The sequence below is a fragment of the Peromyscus eremicus genome, chromosome 9 (assembly GCF_949786415.1).
Source record: "Peromyscus eremicus chromosome 9, PerEre_H2_v1, whole genome shotgun sequence".
In the NCBI taxonomy this organism is placed as follows: domain Eukaryota; kingdom Metazoa; phylum Chordata; class Mammalia; order Rodentia; family Cricetidae; genus Peromyscus; species Peromyscus eremicus.
Window position 1 is genome coordinate 71,068,711 of NC_081425.1, and position 18,323 is coordinate 71,087,033.

An 18,323-nucleotide genomic window follows, 5' to 3' on the forward strand; every position below is an offset into this window, starting at 1 on the left:
ATAAAGGTCTATTCAGATTAACAAAAGCTGACTTAGAGATTTACACCTAAGTACTTACATCTTTGCCAAATATTCAATTCTAAACTTCCAAAGAATTTAGAGAAATGGGAACATACGTTTGATAAGTATGATATTTATTCTATAATGGAATTTCTGATCTCCCAAAAGGGTCCTTTTCCCAGGGTTGGGCATTTTGGCAGATGCCCCATGGTTTATCAAGAGCAGTGCTGGCCCCCAGGCTTCCTCAGTCCCTGCTCACAGGCCACATCCCAACTCACATGCCCTTTTTCTCCTGTTCCCATTTGACCTTGGGGATTTTGCCCTTGTCAATATTCCTTGCCTTCTCCAGAGACAGTCTTAGCAGTTTGCAACAAACTCATTCCATTTTCACCCTTAAAATGGCTGTTTTGATTTCATTATTGAGCCCATTATCTATGATTAAAAATTTTATTTTGGTATTAGAAGACTTTTAATTCAAAAATAATTATTTTTAGGGATGAATCTGACAGGAATGGAAGGAAAGTTCCTGGTCTTGTGTAAACAGCTAACTTGTTGTAGATATTTAAGGAACACAAGTTAATAATCATCTTATAAATGATGAAGTTCTTTAATTATAGTTATTCTAAGTACTAATATATTACTTACAGGTATAAGCCTTACTTAGTCCCCTGTAAATGTTTTCAAAGTTAAACTTAAAACAAGAAATAAAGTTTGTCTATTAAGATATACCTATTAGATAGACAGTCCTCAAATACTTCAGAGATGTGCAGATTATGGCATTTAAAATGTTTAATAAAAAGTTTATCATAACAGACAGAGACTCCCAACTCCTAGCAATGACTTCTAGGGGCTCCAAAGAAGATATGGAACAACCCGATGACTCCACCCAGATTGATGATAACACTGACCACTGGACAGAATGACCCAATGCAGCACCTACTGTCAGGACCTGGTCCAGACTGTGGACAAGAAGGACACTGGAGAATTAATTGCCCCCTTTTGCCTAGAGAAAGTAAGATTGGCCTTCCTCATGTTCCTCCTCCACATTAAAAACTCTTATCTATGGGTCTGGAAGCTAAAGACTGATGCTATCCTGATAGCTATGTTTCCAATGATGTGAAGATGGCTGGGATGGGAGCCTGGGATTGCTATCTGGTACGGACTAGTCTCTGCCATTTTTAATAGATTCAGAAGCTACTTTGTCTGCTGTTCTGTTTACTCAGATATAATAGGTATAATTTATCCTTCTCAGATCTCTGGGGATATTGACTGACCATAGCCTTAAGAGCAATAAGCACTCAGTTTCTCAGTTCTCTTTGTAAATAAAAATCAGACCACAGGCCTCACTACCTTAAAGCTACTAGATCTATTAGTAAGAAAAGGCAGACAGGCTTGCCTTACTCACAGGCTTCACACTAGGAGATAAACAGATTTCAGACATAATTTTCCACTGGGGGGGGATATGATTTGAGATGACAGTTCTCAATAATGACTGCTATGATCTGAGAAATGATTAGATAGGAGAGAAAATATAAAAGTCAACATGTTTTGAGGATCTAAGAAAATGTTCTAAGACATGAATTTTAAATTTCTTTTGGTTATCTTCCAAATATATACTTAAAGATGCTTCTCATCTGGCCAAAGACATTTTTGTCCAATCTATGCCTGGCTCTCTGGACAGAAGGAAATGTATATGCTTTTAACTCAAATCTAGCTTTTTCTGGGACTCAAAGGATATGAGTCTACTCCTACTGTTTTACAGATATCCATTATCTGTTTTTTCTACAGTATGGATTTCAACATAGATTGATAATATTCATATAGCTAAAACTTTTATACCTTTTTATAAAATAAGAATTCATATAAGTTTCAGAAAATCAAGAGAGTCATAAAACTTGGATCCATTTCTCACAGGTCAAAAGGACTCCAGATAAGTACAATTTAAGTTTCCTTACCTATCTATCTCTGAAAATGGTATTTCTCTACCCTGGTCATGGGGGGCCTCTCCTTCCTCAATTACTAAAACTATACATCTATGGATATAAAAATTAAATTTTAACTTCTTTCTCAAGTCTACATCTGTCTTAACAGATTTCCACTTGGCTGACAGACACATCCAAGCACCTGTTGGTGCTGACTACAACCTGTTCCAAATGACTATAAGCCCTGGAATTGCTGAAGGCTGATATGGACCAGTCTGGATAATGTGATTGCTCTCTGTCTCTACAGCTGGGTCAGATAACCATGTGCTTTTGATGAATGCTTCCTTGTCTAGACTTTGGCTATCCTTTTAGTCTTTCTGGGCCCTGACAACAACATCCAGTGCCAGCTGGAAGTAGTTACAGAAAAGAATACATTGTCCAATACACCCTGCCCTTAATAGGCTGAAATGCTGAGTCAAAGGGAAACTCTCTATACCGTAGGACTGATACTATTAAAGATCATGCATGTCAGGCTACCATCAATTCTGCCTAACCTCAGGGCAGAACTACTAGCTGAATTTAATAACCAAAGATTTCTCTCCTCCATATAAGTTTTATATTAGCTTCAGAAACAACTTTGGCCTTGGCTGTGAGCTGTCTACGAGAAGGCACCACCTCCTGTGGTTCTTGCCAGGGGACCTAGACCTGATGATTGTTAAGAGGCACAGGAAAGAGACCTTGGAACCTGGTTGGAAGGGACCTTACACTGTCATCCTGACAATGCTCACAGCTGTCAAAATGGATGGGATCCCCACTTGGATTCACTATTCCCACATGTGAAGCCTATGGACCCACACACTGATCCTGAGAACTATGCTCCAGAAGAAGTCAACCATGGACTTTGGAGAGCCATTGCATACTCACAGGACCCTCTAAAACTGAGAGTCCAGAAAGTCACCTACCCAGCTAAATGATGAGCTTGTCCCTATGCTTCCTTAGCACATGCCTGCCAGAGGATTTCCAGTCAAGTCACCATGGGGACCACAACCCCTGCCTACCTTTTAATTTCACATTGAAGGTCATCAATGCTGGCTCAGGAAAGTTTCTGAGCTGAACTTCCCATGCAGCCCATTTAAGGACCTGTTTTTCTGATCTATACTTCGTTTTGGGGATGCTTTATGGTTGGACTGAGATATCTGATGTTAAGGTACAAGAAGTCACCCATTTTGTTTTTGCCTTGGATGTGATAGAGATAAGGCCAAGATAGAGACCTATAAGGGAAAGAGCAACTTTCTCTGCTTCATAGAGCTATGTCTCCATGGGTCATACCTGGTGGTATGTCCCAAGAGATGGAGACTTTACAAGCCTATAAACTTAGAAGAAAAGCATGTCAAAGATTTGAGATAATGCACTACTCCAGGGTGGAATGAGAGGGCCACAGAGCCAGACCAGAGTCACGACAGGCCTGACAGAGACATGATAAAATATAGATTGAGAAAATTGCCTATGTATTATTTCAATGGGTGATGTACAAAATATTGGCACAGGGTAGGGCTATTTATAATTCCCTGTGGGAGAACCTTCCATTGATATCACTTAACAGGCTGAGAATTATAAGTAGGCACTCTGAAGGCAAATTTTTCTGTTTTTTTCTTGTAAAGGTATAGTGAAGAAACAGCCTTTTAAACTGATAACTATAAGAGGCCATCCCTTAGATAATGGAGAAGGCAAAGGAATTCCAGACTGTAGAGATGCCTGCTGGCTGAAACACTTAATGACAACACTTATTGACAGCTCTTGGATCTGTTACCATTCTCCATTTTCCAGATTTCTTTTAATAACAAATACAGGTGAATTCTAAAGGCTGGTTGATTCTTCAATATGTTGAGCATTTAGCTCCTCCTGTACCAGCTGTTCTAGGGTCTGCAGTTTTTCTGATGTTAAAGGCCATTGCTCAACCCATATAGGTTTGTCCATGAACCATTTTAAAGTTAGGGCTGTTGGTGCAGTTGAAAGATCAGCAGCTATTGTGCCCTGTTCTTATACAACCTGAATGGTCAGTGACTGTTCTTTATATCTTCTAATATTTTTCCCAGAAACATGTGTTAATTTATGGTTTGTTTCTGAGATTATAGGAATGCTAATCTGAGTATTCCATTGCTGTAATAAATCACGTCCCCATAAATTCATTGCTATGTTAGCCATATATGGCTTTAATTTTTCTCTCTGTTGTTTTGGTCTTATACATTTGACCAATCTCATGCTGTGTTTTACCTGAGATAATGTTCTAATCCCTAAAACCTGAACATTTACCTCTTGAAGAGGCCAATTTGGATGCCAAGATTCTGGTGTGATTATTGTTGCATCCACACCGGTGTCTACAAAAGCTTCAATGACAACACCATTTATTAATATTTTTATTTTTAATTTTGGTCTTTGTTTTTTTTATAGAAGTTTGCCAAAATATTTGCTTTATGGTTTCTCCTGAATTTTTTGTTCTCTCTTCTATAGCTGTTCTATCATCCAGAAAAGTATGGTTTCTTACAATAGGCATTAGGTTCTTTAATTGCTCTGGGAAGGAGTTTCTTCCATGGTGACAGGAAATGACTGAACTGAATTTGACATGGGGGCCTGCAAGAGTCCTCTCAAGAAGTTTCCCAATGGCAAAGGGTTATCTTGTTGATCTTCATTCATTAGTCCAATGTCTGCCTTTGCCACATCTTCTGCAGATCACTCTAGAAGGTAGGGGCATTCTGTTGGGATTATTCTTAGAGAAAACATTGTTTCTAGTAATGCCTTATTTGAAATCCCTTCTTAGGTGATCTTGTTTACTTTAATTGACACACCTGACATTTTGATCTTTCTTCAACCTCTGGAAATAACCTCTCCTATTGAAACATCGCCATGGTTATGAGATTCAATATTAATTGTATCTCAAATCCGTTCCTCCAAGCATGCTGATCTTGCCTTTAATTGCCCAATTACCCTTTTACATTGTGCATTAGCATTTTCAAAAGCCAGAGATTCAATTATTATATGTCTAGTTTCTGAACTTGGTATCAATCTCTTTACTGCTAAAGTCAATCTTTGTAAGAATTTAGTGAATGTTTCTTTTGGACCCTATATAACTTTAGTAAATGACTCAGTTTTCTTTCCTACCTCTTCAATTCTGTCTCAAGCACTCAAGGCTGCTTTGTGGCATAAAGCCAGGGTATGGTCATCATATAAAGATTGCTTTTGCACATTAGAATAATCTCCCTCTCCAAGAAGTTGCTCTTGGAAGGTTTCCATACCTCCAGCCCTACTTTGTTGTTTAATGGTCTTAGCCTCATCTTTGCACCATGTCCTCCATTGTAATTGAGGACCAGCCTCCAAGACTGATGTAAACAAATCTCTCCAGACTTGGTGGATAATTCTACTACAAGTTGGCCACAAGTTTAACACCTGCTTCATAAAAGATGAATGCATCCCATATGAGATTATCACTTCCTTGAATCTCCTCAAATCCACCATTTGCACAGGAGTCCATTTAGATTTTACACAGCCTTGGGGATATCTATCATTTGCCAATTCCTGTAAGGTTACTGTATAAATTAAGATTGGCTGTTTGAAAACCTTAGGCTGTTCCTCTCTAACCTTATAATGCAATGCTGAGATTGGTTCTCCTATAAATCCCTCTCTCTGGGTCTGAATATCTCTATGATCTGTTTTAAAAAGTTTTTCTAAAAATTTTAATTTTACACTCATATTTCTTTTTAAAAAATCAACTTTTTAATGATAAAATAAAAATGATCAAACAGATAATATTTATAATTGACATTATGTAAATTAAATCTAAATTAATTATCCTCTAATTTAATTGTTCCATTATCAAACCATACAGCATGTTATCACACAGAGACCTGAGTTTCTCCATTATAATTGTGTTTCCCATTTTTTAATGGGGGAAAAACTTTCTCTTTTAACTAATTCCTCCCTTTAAGAATTCCCAATTGTCTCACCAAATCTGCCAACCATGATGATAAAGATGTGAGGCTGACTGTTTCTGCATAGAACAGTAGAAGTCCAAGTGGATTTTCAAGGCAGCTACCTAGTGTGTCAGGAGCCCAAGCAGGGGGTCCAAGGAGAGCCCACAACCCACCAGGAGAAAAGAAGCCAAAGAGTCAGCCATTTGCATGGGGGAATGTGCAAAAGTGGCTAACTCCTGTGGTATTTGAAACCCAATCACCTATGTAGAAGTAACTGTCTTATTAAATAAGAAATACAGAGCCAATGCAGAGATGAAAGCCCAAGAGGTCAGAGCTAAGAGCCTTACCCTTCACTGCTGCAGTTATCCTCTTCAGCCAAGAGACCTACTTCCTGTGTATTTGTCTTTATATAGACTTTCTGTTCTGCCTTCTCATTGGTTTTAAACCCAACCACATGACTGCCTTGTCACTACCTGTTTGTACAGACCTCCAGGTCTTTTATGGTTGGTATTGAGATTAAAGGCGTGTGTCTCTATGCTGGCTGTATCCTTGAAAACACAGAGATTCGCCTAGCTCTGCCTCCCAAGAGCTGGGATTAAAGACGTGCACCACTACCGCCCAGCTTCTGCTATGGCTTGCTATTAGCTCTGACCCCCAGGCAACTTTATTTATTAACATACAAATAAAATCACATTTCAGTACAAATAAAATATCACCATACACCTATGGAGTTTGCTGCAGAGAGCCTGCAACAGTAAAAATCCCTAAAGAAAGGAAAATCTAGCCAGTAGGGTAGTGACTCCAGCAGCATGTGGCTGCAAACCCATAGACAAGCAGCTTTTTCATAAATTCGTACCCCACATTGGGTACCAGATGTAGCATGAATTCTAATTGTTCTTAATAACAAAAACCGAGAGTCAGATATCAAGGTGAAAGCTTGAAGATCAGAGAAGCAGAGCAGCCAGCCACTAGAAAGACATTTTTCCTCTAGGATTCCTTAGACTGAAAGGGCTGATCTCCTATCTCCAACCCACCTTATTACTTCCTCTTTCTGCCCAGCCATATCTCTTCCTGTTTCCTCTTCCCAAGTACTTGGATCAAAGGCATGAGATCCCAAGATCTGGGATTAAAGGTGTGTGCCACCACTGCCTGGCCTCCAGTGGCTATCTCTGCACTCAGATCTCCAGGCAAGCTTTAATTGTTAGAGCACAAACAAAATGTCACCACAATGTCTTTTCAGAACAAAGGGACCAGACACCAATAAAAACAGGTTGACCAGGTGCTCTAGCATTTAAAAAGGCCTCTGTTACAGTCTCCTCAGAATTTTGTATCCAGAACAGCTTCAGACTGCTGACTGAGGTCATCTAGCCTCACAGAATACTATAGCTAAGAGTTAACAATTATCCTAAATTTTCTCAGGGTCCCCCAAAGATTACCAATGCCTCCAATCAACAGAAAGTAGTCTAAAGAACTACACCCACATTCCCAAAAATAAATTATGAATATTTGTCATTGTTTAGGGGGTTGATAACAAGTTGTTACGGATAATGTTCAGGAAAAAGTCAAATAAAGGAGATTAGATTCAGGGATCTTGTTCTGAAAAAAAAGGGGGCGCGGCATAGAAATTATAGGATAAAAGCATAGATGTTTAAATCTACTTTAATCCAAAAAACCTGATAATCTCAAAATATTTTACATTGATATGGATTTTAATTTATTGGTACAAATTTAAAGTCATTTTTGTTGTATTGTATACATAGTTTTACTCTTGTTTAAGGTATTGTGTTTATGCAGCTGTTAAAAATATAATGTATAATTAAAAATGCAGATTAATAGTCATCTATAAAAGTCAAACGTATACCCATATTAGTTATGTTTTCTAGGTATACAAAGATATAGTTTAATTAGGTAGATAATCTTCAAACACTTCAAAGACCAACAGAATGTGTCAGTTAAAATGTTTTAAGAATTTAGACTTTTCTCAACAGTGAGACATATCTGCTCCTGGCAACACCATTACTTCAAAGAGGATGATGGGCATCAGAGAAACTCTTTATGGAGTTTTCTTTCAATGTGGCAATGCTAGTCATTTGGGCAAGAAACTGCTCTTGCCTGGACTGCTTGATACTATGTTGTATAAGCTGGACATGCAGGATACATATGAAATAACCACTAAACTTTCCCAACAAAAGGAAGGATGGTCCTTCAGGGTTCCTCCTTCACAGAAGTAATTGTTGGGTATTCTGCAGGACACAGAGAAAAGTGACTGACAAACTTTACCAATATAAGCAGGACAGACCTTCAAATTTCCTGCTTCACTGAAAAGTCTGTCACATATTCTAGGCCTATAGGCTTAAGATGGATGACCCAACATTACAGAAGAACTTTGGGCAACTGTCCAAGCAGCCAGATGTCTCTGACACTTCTAGAGTTTTGGAGTGGCTTGCAGTGCACTTCCTGTTTACTCAGGTAATATTAAATCCTTCTGGGTTTTTGATGGATGTGAAGACTAGATAGTTATAGTTTTCCTTAGTTATGATAAAAGGTAAACTAGATATGAAACCTTAGATTCAAAAAAATAGGATAGATGATATAGTATTTTCTTTCATTTTGCCAAATACAAATTGACTAGATATTGTGGTGATATTTTATTTGTGCTCAAATAAATAAAGCTTACTTTGGAGATTAGAGGAAAAAACCAGACACTATATTAAACAGAAGTCAGGCAATGGCAGCACATGCCTTTAATACTAGCATTCAGGAGGCAGAGATTCATCCAGATCTCTGTGAGTTCAGGGTCACACTGGGAACAGAGCCAGGCATAGTGGCTACATGTCATCTATTGCATTTCCATATGCATTCATCATAAAAGTCCTTTAGAAATTAGAGATGGACAGAACATACCTAAAAGCTACAAGCTATAAAAGACAAACCTGTAATCAATGGTACACTAAATGAGGAAAATTAAAAAAATTTTCTTTAAAGTCTGGAATTAGACATTTGTTAATCTATGGTGTATAGAAGGTGTTTTGTCATCCCATTATAGGGTGACACCATTTTAGCTCATTTTATAAATGCAAATGTACATATTTTAGGAAGATTTTATAGTTGTAGGTTTCCAAATGATTTTTTTAAAAGGTCTTTTGTAAATGGAGGCTTTTCTCTGTCCTGCGCCACCCCATAGCCATTCAAACCATCATAAGACAAAGAAAGAAATAAAATGATGAAAAAGAGAAATATTACTTTGTTAGGAATGAATAATTCATGAAGCTCCATGACCCCAAATTGCAGCTTCTATGCACATTGCTCTAGAATGACCATAGTCTGATCCCATGAGTATCATCAAATCTGGTAAATTTCCCACAAGGCATGATTCTACAGTGGGAGTATTGTAATTCAGGAGCTTTGATTGCAAAGAGAGAGAGAGAGAGGTAACTATAATGGTACACAGAGTGTATGATTTTTGATAAATCTTCAAAGACCCATCCACTACTCCCCCAGTAAATCTCTTCCTAGAAGGAAGGAAGATCTGTCATCATAATCCAAACTGAAGTCAACTTGTCACAAGACCAACAAATAAACTTCTGTAGTACAGATACCACCTTATCCAGGGCTTAGTGATTATTTGACAAGTACCCGGAACAGGTGTGGTGAGTGATAGTTGGACTTAAAAATTGCCTCTCAAAAGACCTCTACGGGATTAAGACCCAACAAAATGAATGACTTCTTCTATTCCTGGGTGAAAATAAGAATTGGAAATTAAGACACAATGCCCAGAGGACAGAAGTGAGCAAGGGAATAAGTAGTAGAGAGCTGTGTCCTGACACTGTTCTCTAGAATAAAAGAATCTTCACAGAGCAAAGAACATGCCCTGCTTAAAATCCCAGGATCCCACAGAAGATACTCCACTGGTCTTCATGACAATGTATTTTTGCACTTTCTCTTCAAGTTGGGTGTTATGAAGTCAGCTACCTCTGCCCTCAGAAAATCCCAGAAGAAGCTGATTAAGTGCTTCTCTTGATAGTCTCTCTTCTGATTCAAGAAAGAAGGTAACATAGTAGTTAGTTAAGGAAAATGGTAAAATAGAGTTGATGAATCTATGCCCCTGAAAAAAGTTCACACTTCACTTTATCAGAGTGTCTATGATGTGTCAGATACAGGCACAGTGCCTCCACGTTGTCTATCCACTTTCTCTCTCAGCACACTTCATAATAACCCTCTCTGGAAGGCATTATTATGTCCACTTGATATTAGAAGAAATTAAGAGAAATAATATGTCCTTTGTAGAATTTTCCTTAATTGTCCTACTTAAATGTCATAATCCAAGCTGGAGTCTCATCTTCCAAAACAGCACAGCCTTTAGGATACAGGATGGGTACTCCTGGGAGTTTCCTTTTCTATAAGCACAATAGAGAGTGCTAACTAGATGTCAGGCACTTGACAAATAGTATTTTCTAATTCTCCAAACACACTACATGAGCAGGACTGCCACTCTCCGTCTTCGAGAAGGGGAAACCAACACATGAAGAAGTAATAACTTGTCTAGCACATACAACACGCAGCAGCCTGGCCCTTTACCCCAATGCTCTAGCTTTGGAAGTTCCGCCTTTCCACACATCCTTATCAGGCCAGTGAGGCATGGAATACAATGACATATTTTATTGTCTAGACTGGCTGGAATGTTAACTAGTTAAAATGTAAAACTTAATGTTCTACTTTGTTTCTGTGACTTAGCTTTAAGGGGAAAGAAAGTAACCATGAAAAACACCCAGGATATTAAATTACCATCCAGAAGTCCACACAGCCCTGAAATCCTGCTTTCATGTTCCATTTCCTAGGTCACAACACAAAGTGGCCAAAACCAGATGGAACTGGGCAGTTTACAGTAATATGTTAGCAGAGGAAATTCTTTCTATATTTAAACACCAACAAAAACTGAGTAACAGCAGTCTAATGAAAACATTCTCCATCAACTCACATTTAATTTTGTTAACATTAAAAGCTTTCACAAGTTTCCCATTTCGCAGTACAGTTTCTTAAGGTTTATTGATGGGAAATTACTCTGAGAGAGAGCTGTTATAACAACATACCATATTGCATATTGTCAGTATAAAAACACAGCTCCCACCCCAAAGCAGTTAAGAAATAATTTACTTTATGTGAAAGCCCATAGCCTGGAAACACAAATGCAGATTTATCAAAAGGACATGTTACTCTCTGAAAATGCTTATGTAATATTTTATGGATTGTATCATAAAAGGTTCTAAATTCATTTATTTATCAAGCACATTTTTATCAGATGCTATATGCATGTTAAAGCTAATATTTTTTTCTTCCATAGCATTAAAAAATCTCGTTTCTAGTGTCTGGTAAACACTGGCTGAGAAACCAGGAAAATAGTCTTTAGGAGAGAGAATTAGTAAATCCCCTAAGGAATTAATCTTTGAATTATATCAAATTTACCAGCCTTTATGATCTGGTTCTAACTTCTCTTTTATTCCACACTGTGAATTTGACATAATATTTACCTGTGACATAATGGAAATATTATGTCTAAAATTAAAATAGTCAAAACATAGTATGGCCTAAGGAAGTAAAAATGGCAGTGGGGAAAAACAGACATTTTGGCTGACCAATCAGATTCTTTGCTTAGATTGTATGTTTTTCCCATTGTCTACATTTATCTGCACTATGTGAAACTTGGATGTTTAGAGTGTTTGAAATAATTTGTTATCCTCTACTTCTAGTTTGCCTTATGAAAGTTTGATTCTCTATTTATAAACTCATGAAGAGAGACCAGTTCTAAGGGAGATTTACAATAATATCTAAGTTACTGTAATTCTTATTTGTTATTGATAATTTTAAGTATCCTGTTGGTATTATATTAGATATTTGGGGATATTTCAGAGGAATTCAGATAATAATACAGTACAACTTAAAATATGTTAACAAAATTGTCTTAACCCATGAAACAAGGATAGAAACAAAAGCAGACATATAAATCAAGAATCCATAGGCTTTTGCAACATACTCAAATCTTACTATTTTCTAACTGGAAAGGGAAATTGGACTATAATAGGAGTTACTTTGTATTATTGTTTATTTGCCCTTCCTAGCAAATATTATTATTAAAGTTTTCAATAGCAAGTAAAGTATTAAATTTTATGTAATCAAGAAATATGGGCTCTCAAGTTGTGAAAAAACATTGTCAATGGAGACTGCTTTGTACAATTTGTATAGGAAAGAATCAAGTGCACCTTTGAGTATTTCTAAGAGTCAAAGTTCCTCTGAAATGGCAGAAGTCTGAGTGTGTCGTAGGGTTTCTCAGAGCCTTGACACTACTGCATCTTTTATTGTATCTGCTGCATTTATCTCAGACAATTTTAATCCATTTTTGATGTTTTTAATTACGTGTGTGTTGGAAGTTGAGTATATAAGTGCAGGTATATGTAAGTGCTTGGTCCTCTTGAAGCTAGAGGTAGAGGTGATACTGAGCCGTCTCACCTACCCCCACAAATGAATATTTATAACAGTAATCTAATTAGTTGGGCCCAGTTAATATTTTTCCTTCTTTCTTAATAGAAAGTTCATTTGTTTTTATCTACAAGAATTTGGATATAAGAAAGAGGTACCCCAAAATTGGATTCCTTTTGGAAGATTTTAAAGTCTTTGTCAATTTAAAATTAGATTTTTATTCAAGTTATTTTGAATAATAAGAGGGTAGTGAAAATTTGAATCTTTTAAAATATTAAAATGGGTTAAGTGAGAAGTACAAAATTATGACAAAAATATGATTAGTAAAAGAACACTATATCCTTATCTATAGGTTTATTAAATATAAGAATATATTGGGCTGGCAAGATGGTTCCATGGGTAAAGTTGCTTGCTGCCAAGCCTGGTGGCCAGAGTCTGATCCTTGGGGACCTAAATGATGGAAGGAGAGAGCCAACTCATGTAAGTTGTCCTCTGATCTCCACATGTGCACTGTGGCATGTATGTACCCACACATGGACACAAGCATGCACATATTTGTCCACATACATTGAGTAAATACATAAATGTAAATTCGAAAACAAAATTAGCATAATTTTTATCATTTAGGAGCATGTCAAAGAAAATTCAAAGTATTTTAGACAATTTTTTGAAACACTAAATATAAAAGTATTTAAGAATTGTAACAAAATGAGAGTCAGTAGAAATGTTGCAAGAGTGGTTTTGACTTTAGCTCCTTGGAGTATTGAGCTGTTGATGTAATTGAAGATGAATATCACCCAGCTTTTCTGAAGTTCATGTGGCTATGACATGAAGACATTGACACAAGTTTAAGGTAAGAAATACAAATCTAAGAGATTTTCTCCTGAAATTTTGTAGCATAGGAAGTGGTTAGATGAACCATACAGGATTGTTTTCCTGTTTATTTGAGGAAGCCTTTGATGTGGGGTGTTTTCCAATCACTGAAGTTGCCTTGTGTTGATTCTTGTTTGTTTAGTTCTTTGTCTCCCAGGAGCTCACTGTGGAAATTCTGTAACCAATTCTGAACTTTTCATTGTTTTAAGGCCTCTTTTAATAGTACATGTCTCCCTGTAATAGCAATGGTAGGTCCAGTATACACGTATTTTATTTTTGTGGAACACCAAGTAGTCATTTTATAAGGAAATATCCAACATTTTCCAAAATGGACAGGTCTTAGATTCAGTCTAATTATGGGATCGTCTTTGGCTAAGGAATCCAAAAACTTCAGTCAGTTCTGAAAAGTATCATCATTTATTGATTTAGTTATAAATCTAGGAGTCTAAAGATCAAAGACACACTGAAATTTTGTATAATATGCAAAATTTTACCAATATGTTTAAATATTTAAAGTATTTATTAGTTGATTATTTGGGAAATCTATACACATTTATAATGCATTCTGTTCACACTCAATGGCCCACCTTCTTTTATTACCCTTTCTTTTCAACAACCTTCTTCTTATCAACAAGTCCTCCTACCACTATGATGTATTTTTGTTGTGTGGTCCACTGTGATTAACCAGAGCTACCAATGTTGGGATGAGTGTAGAGCTATTGACTGGAACATGAGCTCCATCACTGAAGACAATGACTCCCCCTCCTTGATACTGAGTTGATGATGAGCAAACTATTTTGTTTCCTGCTTGGGCAAAACTTGAATTCCCTCAGCTATTTCTAGGATATTCAACAATTTCTGGTACCTTTACAGCTTACAGACAGATGAAAACCCTCAGCAGCACCAGTAACTCCAGCACCATCACTGGCTTCATCCTCCTGGGATTCCCCTGCTCCAGGGAAGAGCAGATCCTCCTCTTTGTACTCTTCTTCATTGTCTATCTCCTCACCCTCATGGGCAATGCTTCCATCATCTGTGCTGTGCGCTGGGATCAGAGATTGCACACCCCCATGTACCTGCTGCTGGCCAACTTCTCCTTCCTGGAGATCTGGTATGTCACCTCCACAGTTCCCAACATGTTGGCCAACTTCCTCTCTGACAACAAGGTCATCTCCTTCTCTGGGTGCTTCCTGCAGTTCTATTTCTTCTTCTCCTTGGGGTCTACAGAATGCTTCTTCCTGGCAGTCATGGCCTTTGACCGCTACCTTGCCATCTGCAGGCCTCTACACTATCCTGCTCTTATGACTGGGCGCCTCTGTAACATCCTTGTAATCAGTTGCTGGGTGCTTGGTTTCCTCTGGTTCCCCATTCCCATCACCATCATCTCCCAGATGTCCTTCTGTGGATCCAGGATTATAGACCATTTCCTATGTGACCCAGGCCCTCTGTTGGCCCTCAGCTGTTCCAGAGCCTCACTGATGGAATTTTTCTGGACAATAATAGTTTCTCTGCTCCTCTTTATTCCTTTTCTCTTCATCATGGGATCTTATATGTTGGTCCTTCGAGCTGTGTTTAGATTTCCTTCAAGAGATGGAAGAAGGAAGGCCTTCTCCACTTGTGGGCCACATTTAACTGTGGTTTCTCTTTTCTATGGATCAGTGATGGTCATGTATGTGAGCCCAACCTCTGAACACTCAGCTGGAATGCAGAAGATTGTGACTCTGTTTTATTCTGTGCTTACTCCACTCATTAATCCTGTAATATACAGTCTGAGGAACAAAGATATGAAACATGCAATTAAGAAGCTTTTGAAAACAGAAAAATTAGAATTTTAATGAAATAAAACACTTATATTTTAGTGTGTAGGTATATACTGTAGAATATTATTGAATCACAAGAATGATTAAATTGTATTATTTACAGCAACATGGCTAAAATGGGAGAACATTGTGTTAAGTAAAATCATGTGAAGTCAAATACCGAAAGTTCCCATTTATGTGTAGAAAGTCAAATAATGAACAGGACTAGGAAGTGTTAGGAGAAAGAATATGATTAATGTTTACAAGGGGTACAGTTGGATAGTTACTCAACATCTGTGTTTGGTTTTGGAATAAGATAAATATGTCTGACACATGTTAATTCTGTTTCACACAAGATTTTGTGTGTCGAGATTTTGAATGTTCCCAACTTTCTAGAGCACATTATGGGACCAGCGCCCAATTTTATGACCAGGGTACCCTTGAGAATGGAGAAATGGGTACAATCTAGATAGAAAGAGATACCTAGACCATAAGAGGAAAGACAGAAACACAGGATAGCTTCGGAAGGGCCTGGGTCAAAACCCATCAGCACTGAACTTTATTCAAAAGAGCTTTTTAGTAACAATGCCAAGGGACGAGGCAAAATACCTCTGTTTTGCTAGATACAGCCAAGTGTAGACCCTTCCAAACATCTGGTACCCAGGCACATAGCCAAAACATCCTCTTATGCAGCCCTGCTGGGTAAAGCCACTAGGAAACCTCAGTGGGCTCCAACACATTACCTACTGTGGGACACCTTGCTTGGTCTTGATGCAGATGGGAGAGGCTTGGTCCTGCCTCAACTGAATGTACCAGGGTTTGCTGACTCCCCACAGGAGACCTTACCCTTTCAGAAGAGGGGATGAGGATGAGTCTGGAAGGGGAGATGGTTGAGGGGGAAGTGTGAAGAGAGATGAGAGGGGGATCTGTGGAATATCATTAGAAAATAAAAAAATACAATAAACATTTTAAATGATGCTGAATACAATTGTCTTGAGATAATGTGTTGTATTCATATACTGAATGTTACTCTGTACCTCACAAATGTGTACAATTATTGCAACAATTAAAATAAAAATGTAGATTCAGGCATATTGGAACATGTCTATAATCCCAGAATCTGGGGAGTTGGGACAGTAGGATCAGAATTTCAAGGGAGCTTATCTACATATCAAGATCATGTTTCATAAAACATAATAGAACCGTTCATGCCTGTGATAGTTACATTTCCTGTTGCTGTAGTAAACACTATGACCAAAAGCAATTTAGGAAGGAAAAGGATTACTTGGTGTACAGATTATCTATCATCCATCATTGAGGAGAGCCAAGACAAGATATCAAAGGAGGAAACTGGAGGCAGGAATTGAATCAGAGACCATGAAGGAGTGTACTTACTGGCTTGCCTTCCATGGCATGCTCAGCTTGCTTTCTTCTGAAACCCAGGAGCACCTGCCCAAGAGTAGCACCACTTTCAGTGGGATTGGCCCTCCCATATCAATCATTAACCAAGAAATGCCACACAGACATTCCCATAGGCCAGTCCAATTGAGGCTAATCCTAGGTGACTGTAATTTATGTCAAGTTGACAAAAACTAGTCAATATATATGACCCCTTGTAAATTTGACACACAAACACAAACAAGAATTTATTGTTGCCTTTGTAAAGTTGTAGGAAATGCTTGTTCATTCTTTTTAATTCCTTGAATTATTTGATAAGGTTATGATTGTTCTTTAAAATTCTGTATGATATTAGAAAACACATCTATAGGACTAGTGGGTTTGATGGGGGAGGGGATGCTGTTTTGACCATTCATTTTTTTTTTTTAAATTTGACCTAGGCATGATGACTTCTTTCTTTTGTTTTGTGTCCTTAGATTTTTTTCAGGGTAGGAGATGTATGACCCAAGATGGCTCAGATAAAGCTGATGAATGACCTGTTTGAGTAGACCAGGAAAATAAAACTCCCAAACCATAGAATTTCAGCTAGGCCAGGCAAAGTGGTTCACAAATGAAGAGGGTTCAATTGGAACAAGGCTTGTGGGTTTGTAGATGGAGGAGGGCTGAGAGAAGGAGCAAAGGGAAGGAACAACTTATTCAGGAAAGGTGGCTCTATACAAAGAAGATTCATAGCCTGAGGCCTGGATCCAGAGCTGTGGGTTCACAGATTAGGAGTTTCTTTTCTGATCTTGTCTATTTGGTGTTCTGTGTGCTTCTTATATCTCAAAATGAAGTTGGAAGTTTTCCTGTGTCCCACCTGGTTGGCAGTCAGGACAAATCTATCCCATTTGCACCCCCCAAGTAAACACACAGAGGCTTATATTAATTATAACGGCTTGGTCATTAGCTCAGGCTTATTACTAACTAGCTCTTACTCTTAAATTAACCCATCATTCTTACCTATGTTTAGCCACATGGCTTGGTACTTTTTCTCAGTTCTGCCTTGTCATCTTGCTTCCTCTGTGTCTGGCTGGCGATTCCTGACTCAGCCCTTCTTCTTCCCAGAATTCTCCTCATCTGCTTACCCCGCCTATACTTCCTGCCTGACTACTGGCCAATCAGTATTTTATTTATCAACCAATCAGAGCAGCACATATTTACAGCACACAGAATGACATCCCACAACATGTATAGGATATCTTTCCTTAATTTGAGAAACGTTTCTTCTATGATTCTGTTGAAGATCTATTCTATGATAATTGATTTGGGATTCTACTCTTTCACCTGTACCTACAATTTGGAGGTTTGGCCTTTTCATGGTACCCCATAATTCCTGCATATTTCTTTCTTTTCTCTTTGTTTTTGAGTTTGTAATTTAACTACATTTCTCCCTTCCCTCCTATGTGTTCTCTCTTTCAAATATGTGGCCTTTTTTTCTTTGCATTAATTGCTATTGTGTGCATGTATATTCCTAACTATAACCTGTTGAATCTGTATAATGTTTCTTGTTAGAGCTGACCATTGGCCATGGACAAACAATTGGTATGCCCTTCCCTGGGTAGGACCACCCTTTCCCCTCCCAGCTTTATTCAGTTATATATGTAGGGTCAAAGTCTTGTGGGCTTTTCTCCATCCAGTTTGGCATGTTTATTGGTATCATCCTTGTTCAGCTCACATTTGGGTGGTCACATGGGGGAGATTTTATGAATATATATTCTGCTGTTACTAGGAAACACAATGTCACAGCAAACTCCCTAATCCTGTGGCTCTTACAGCATGTCCAGTCCCTCTTCTGCAATGTTCCCTGAGTCTCAGGTACAGGAGTATTTTGAGAATGTATACATTGGGCT

The 18,323-nt window shown here is 38.0% G+C and overlaps 1 protein-coding gene across 1 annotated transcript; it reads left to right on the plus strand.

Annotated features, from left to right (window-relative positions):
* Positions 1–14,106: 14,106 nt before the first annotated feature.
* LOC131919037 (olfactory receptor 11G2-like) lies at positions 14,107–15,072 on the plus strand. Its single transcript, XM_059273101.1, has one exon. The coding sequence runs from the start codon at positions 14,122–14,124 to the stop codon at positions 15,070–15,072; it is 951 nt and encodes a 316-aa protein (XP_059129084.1). The 5' UTR covers positions 14,107–14,121.
* Positions 15,073–18,323: the final 3,251 nt, after the last annotated feature.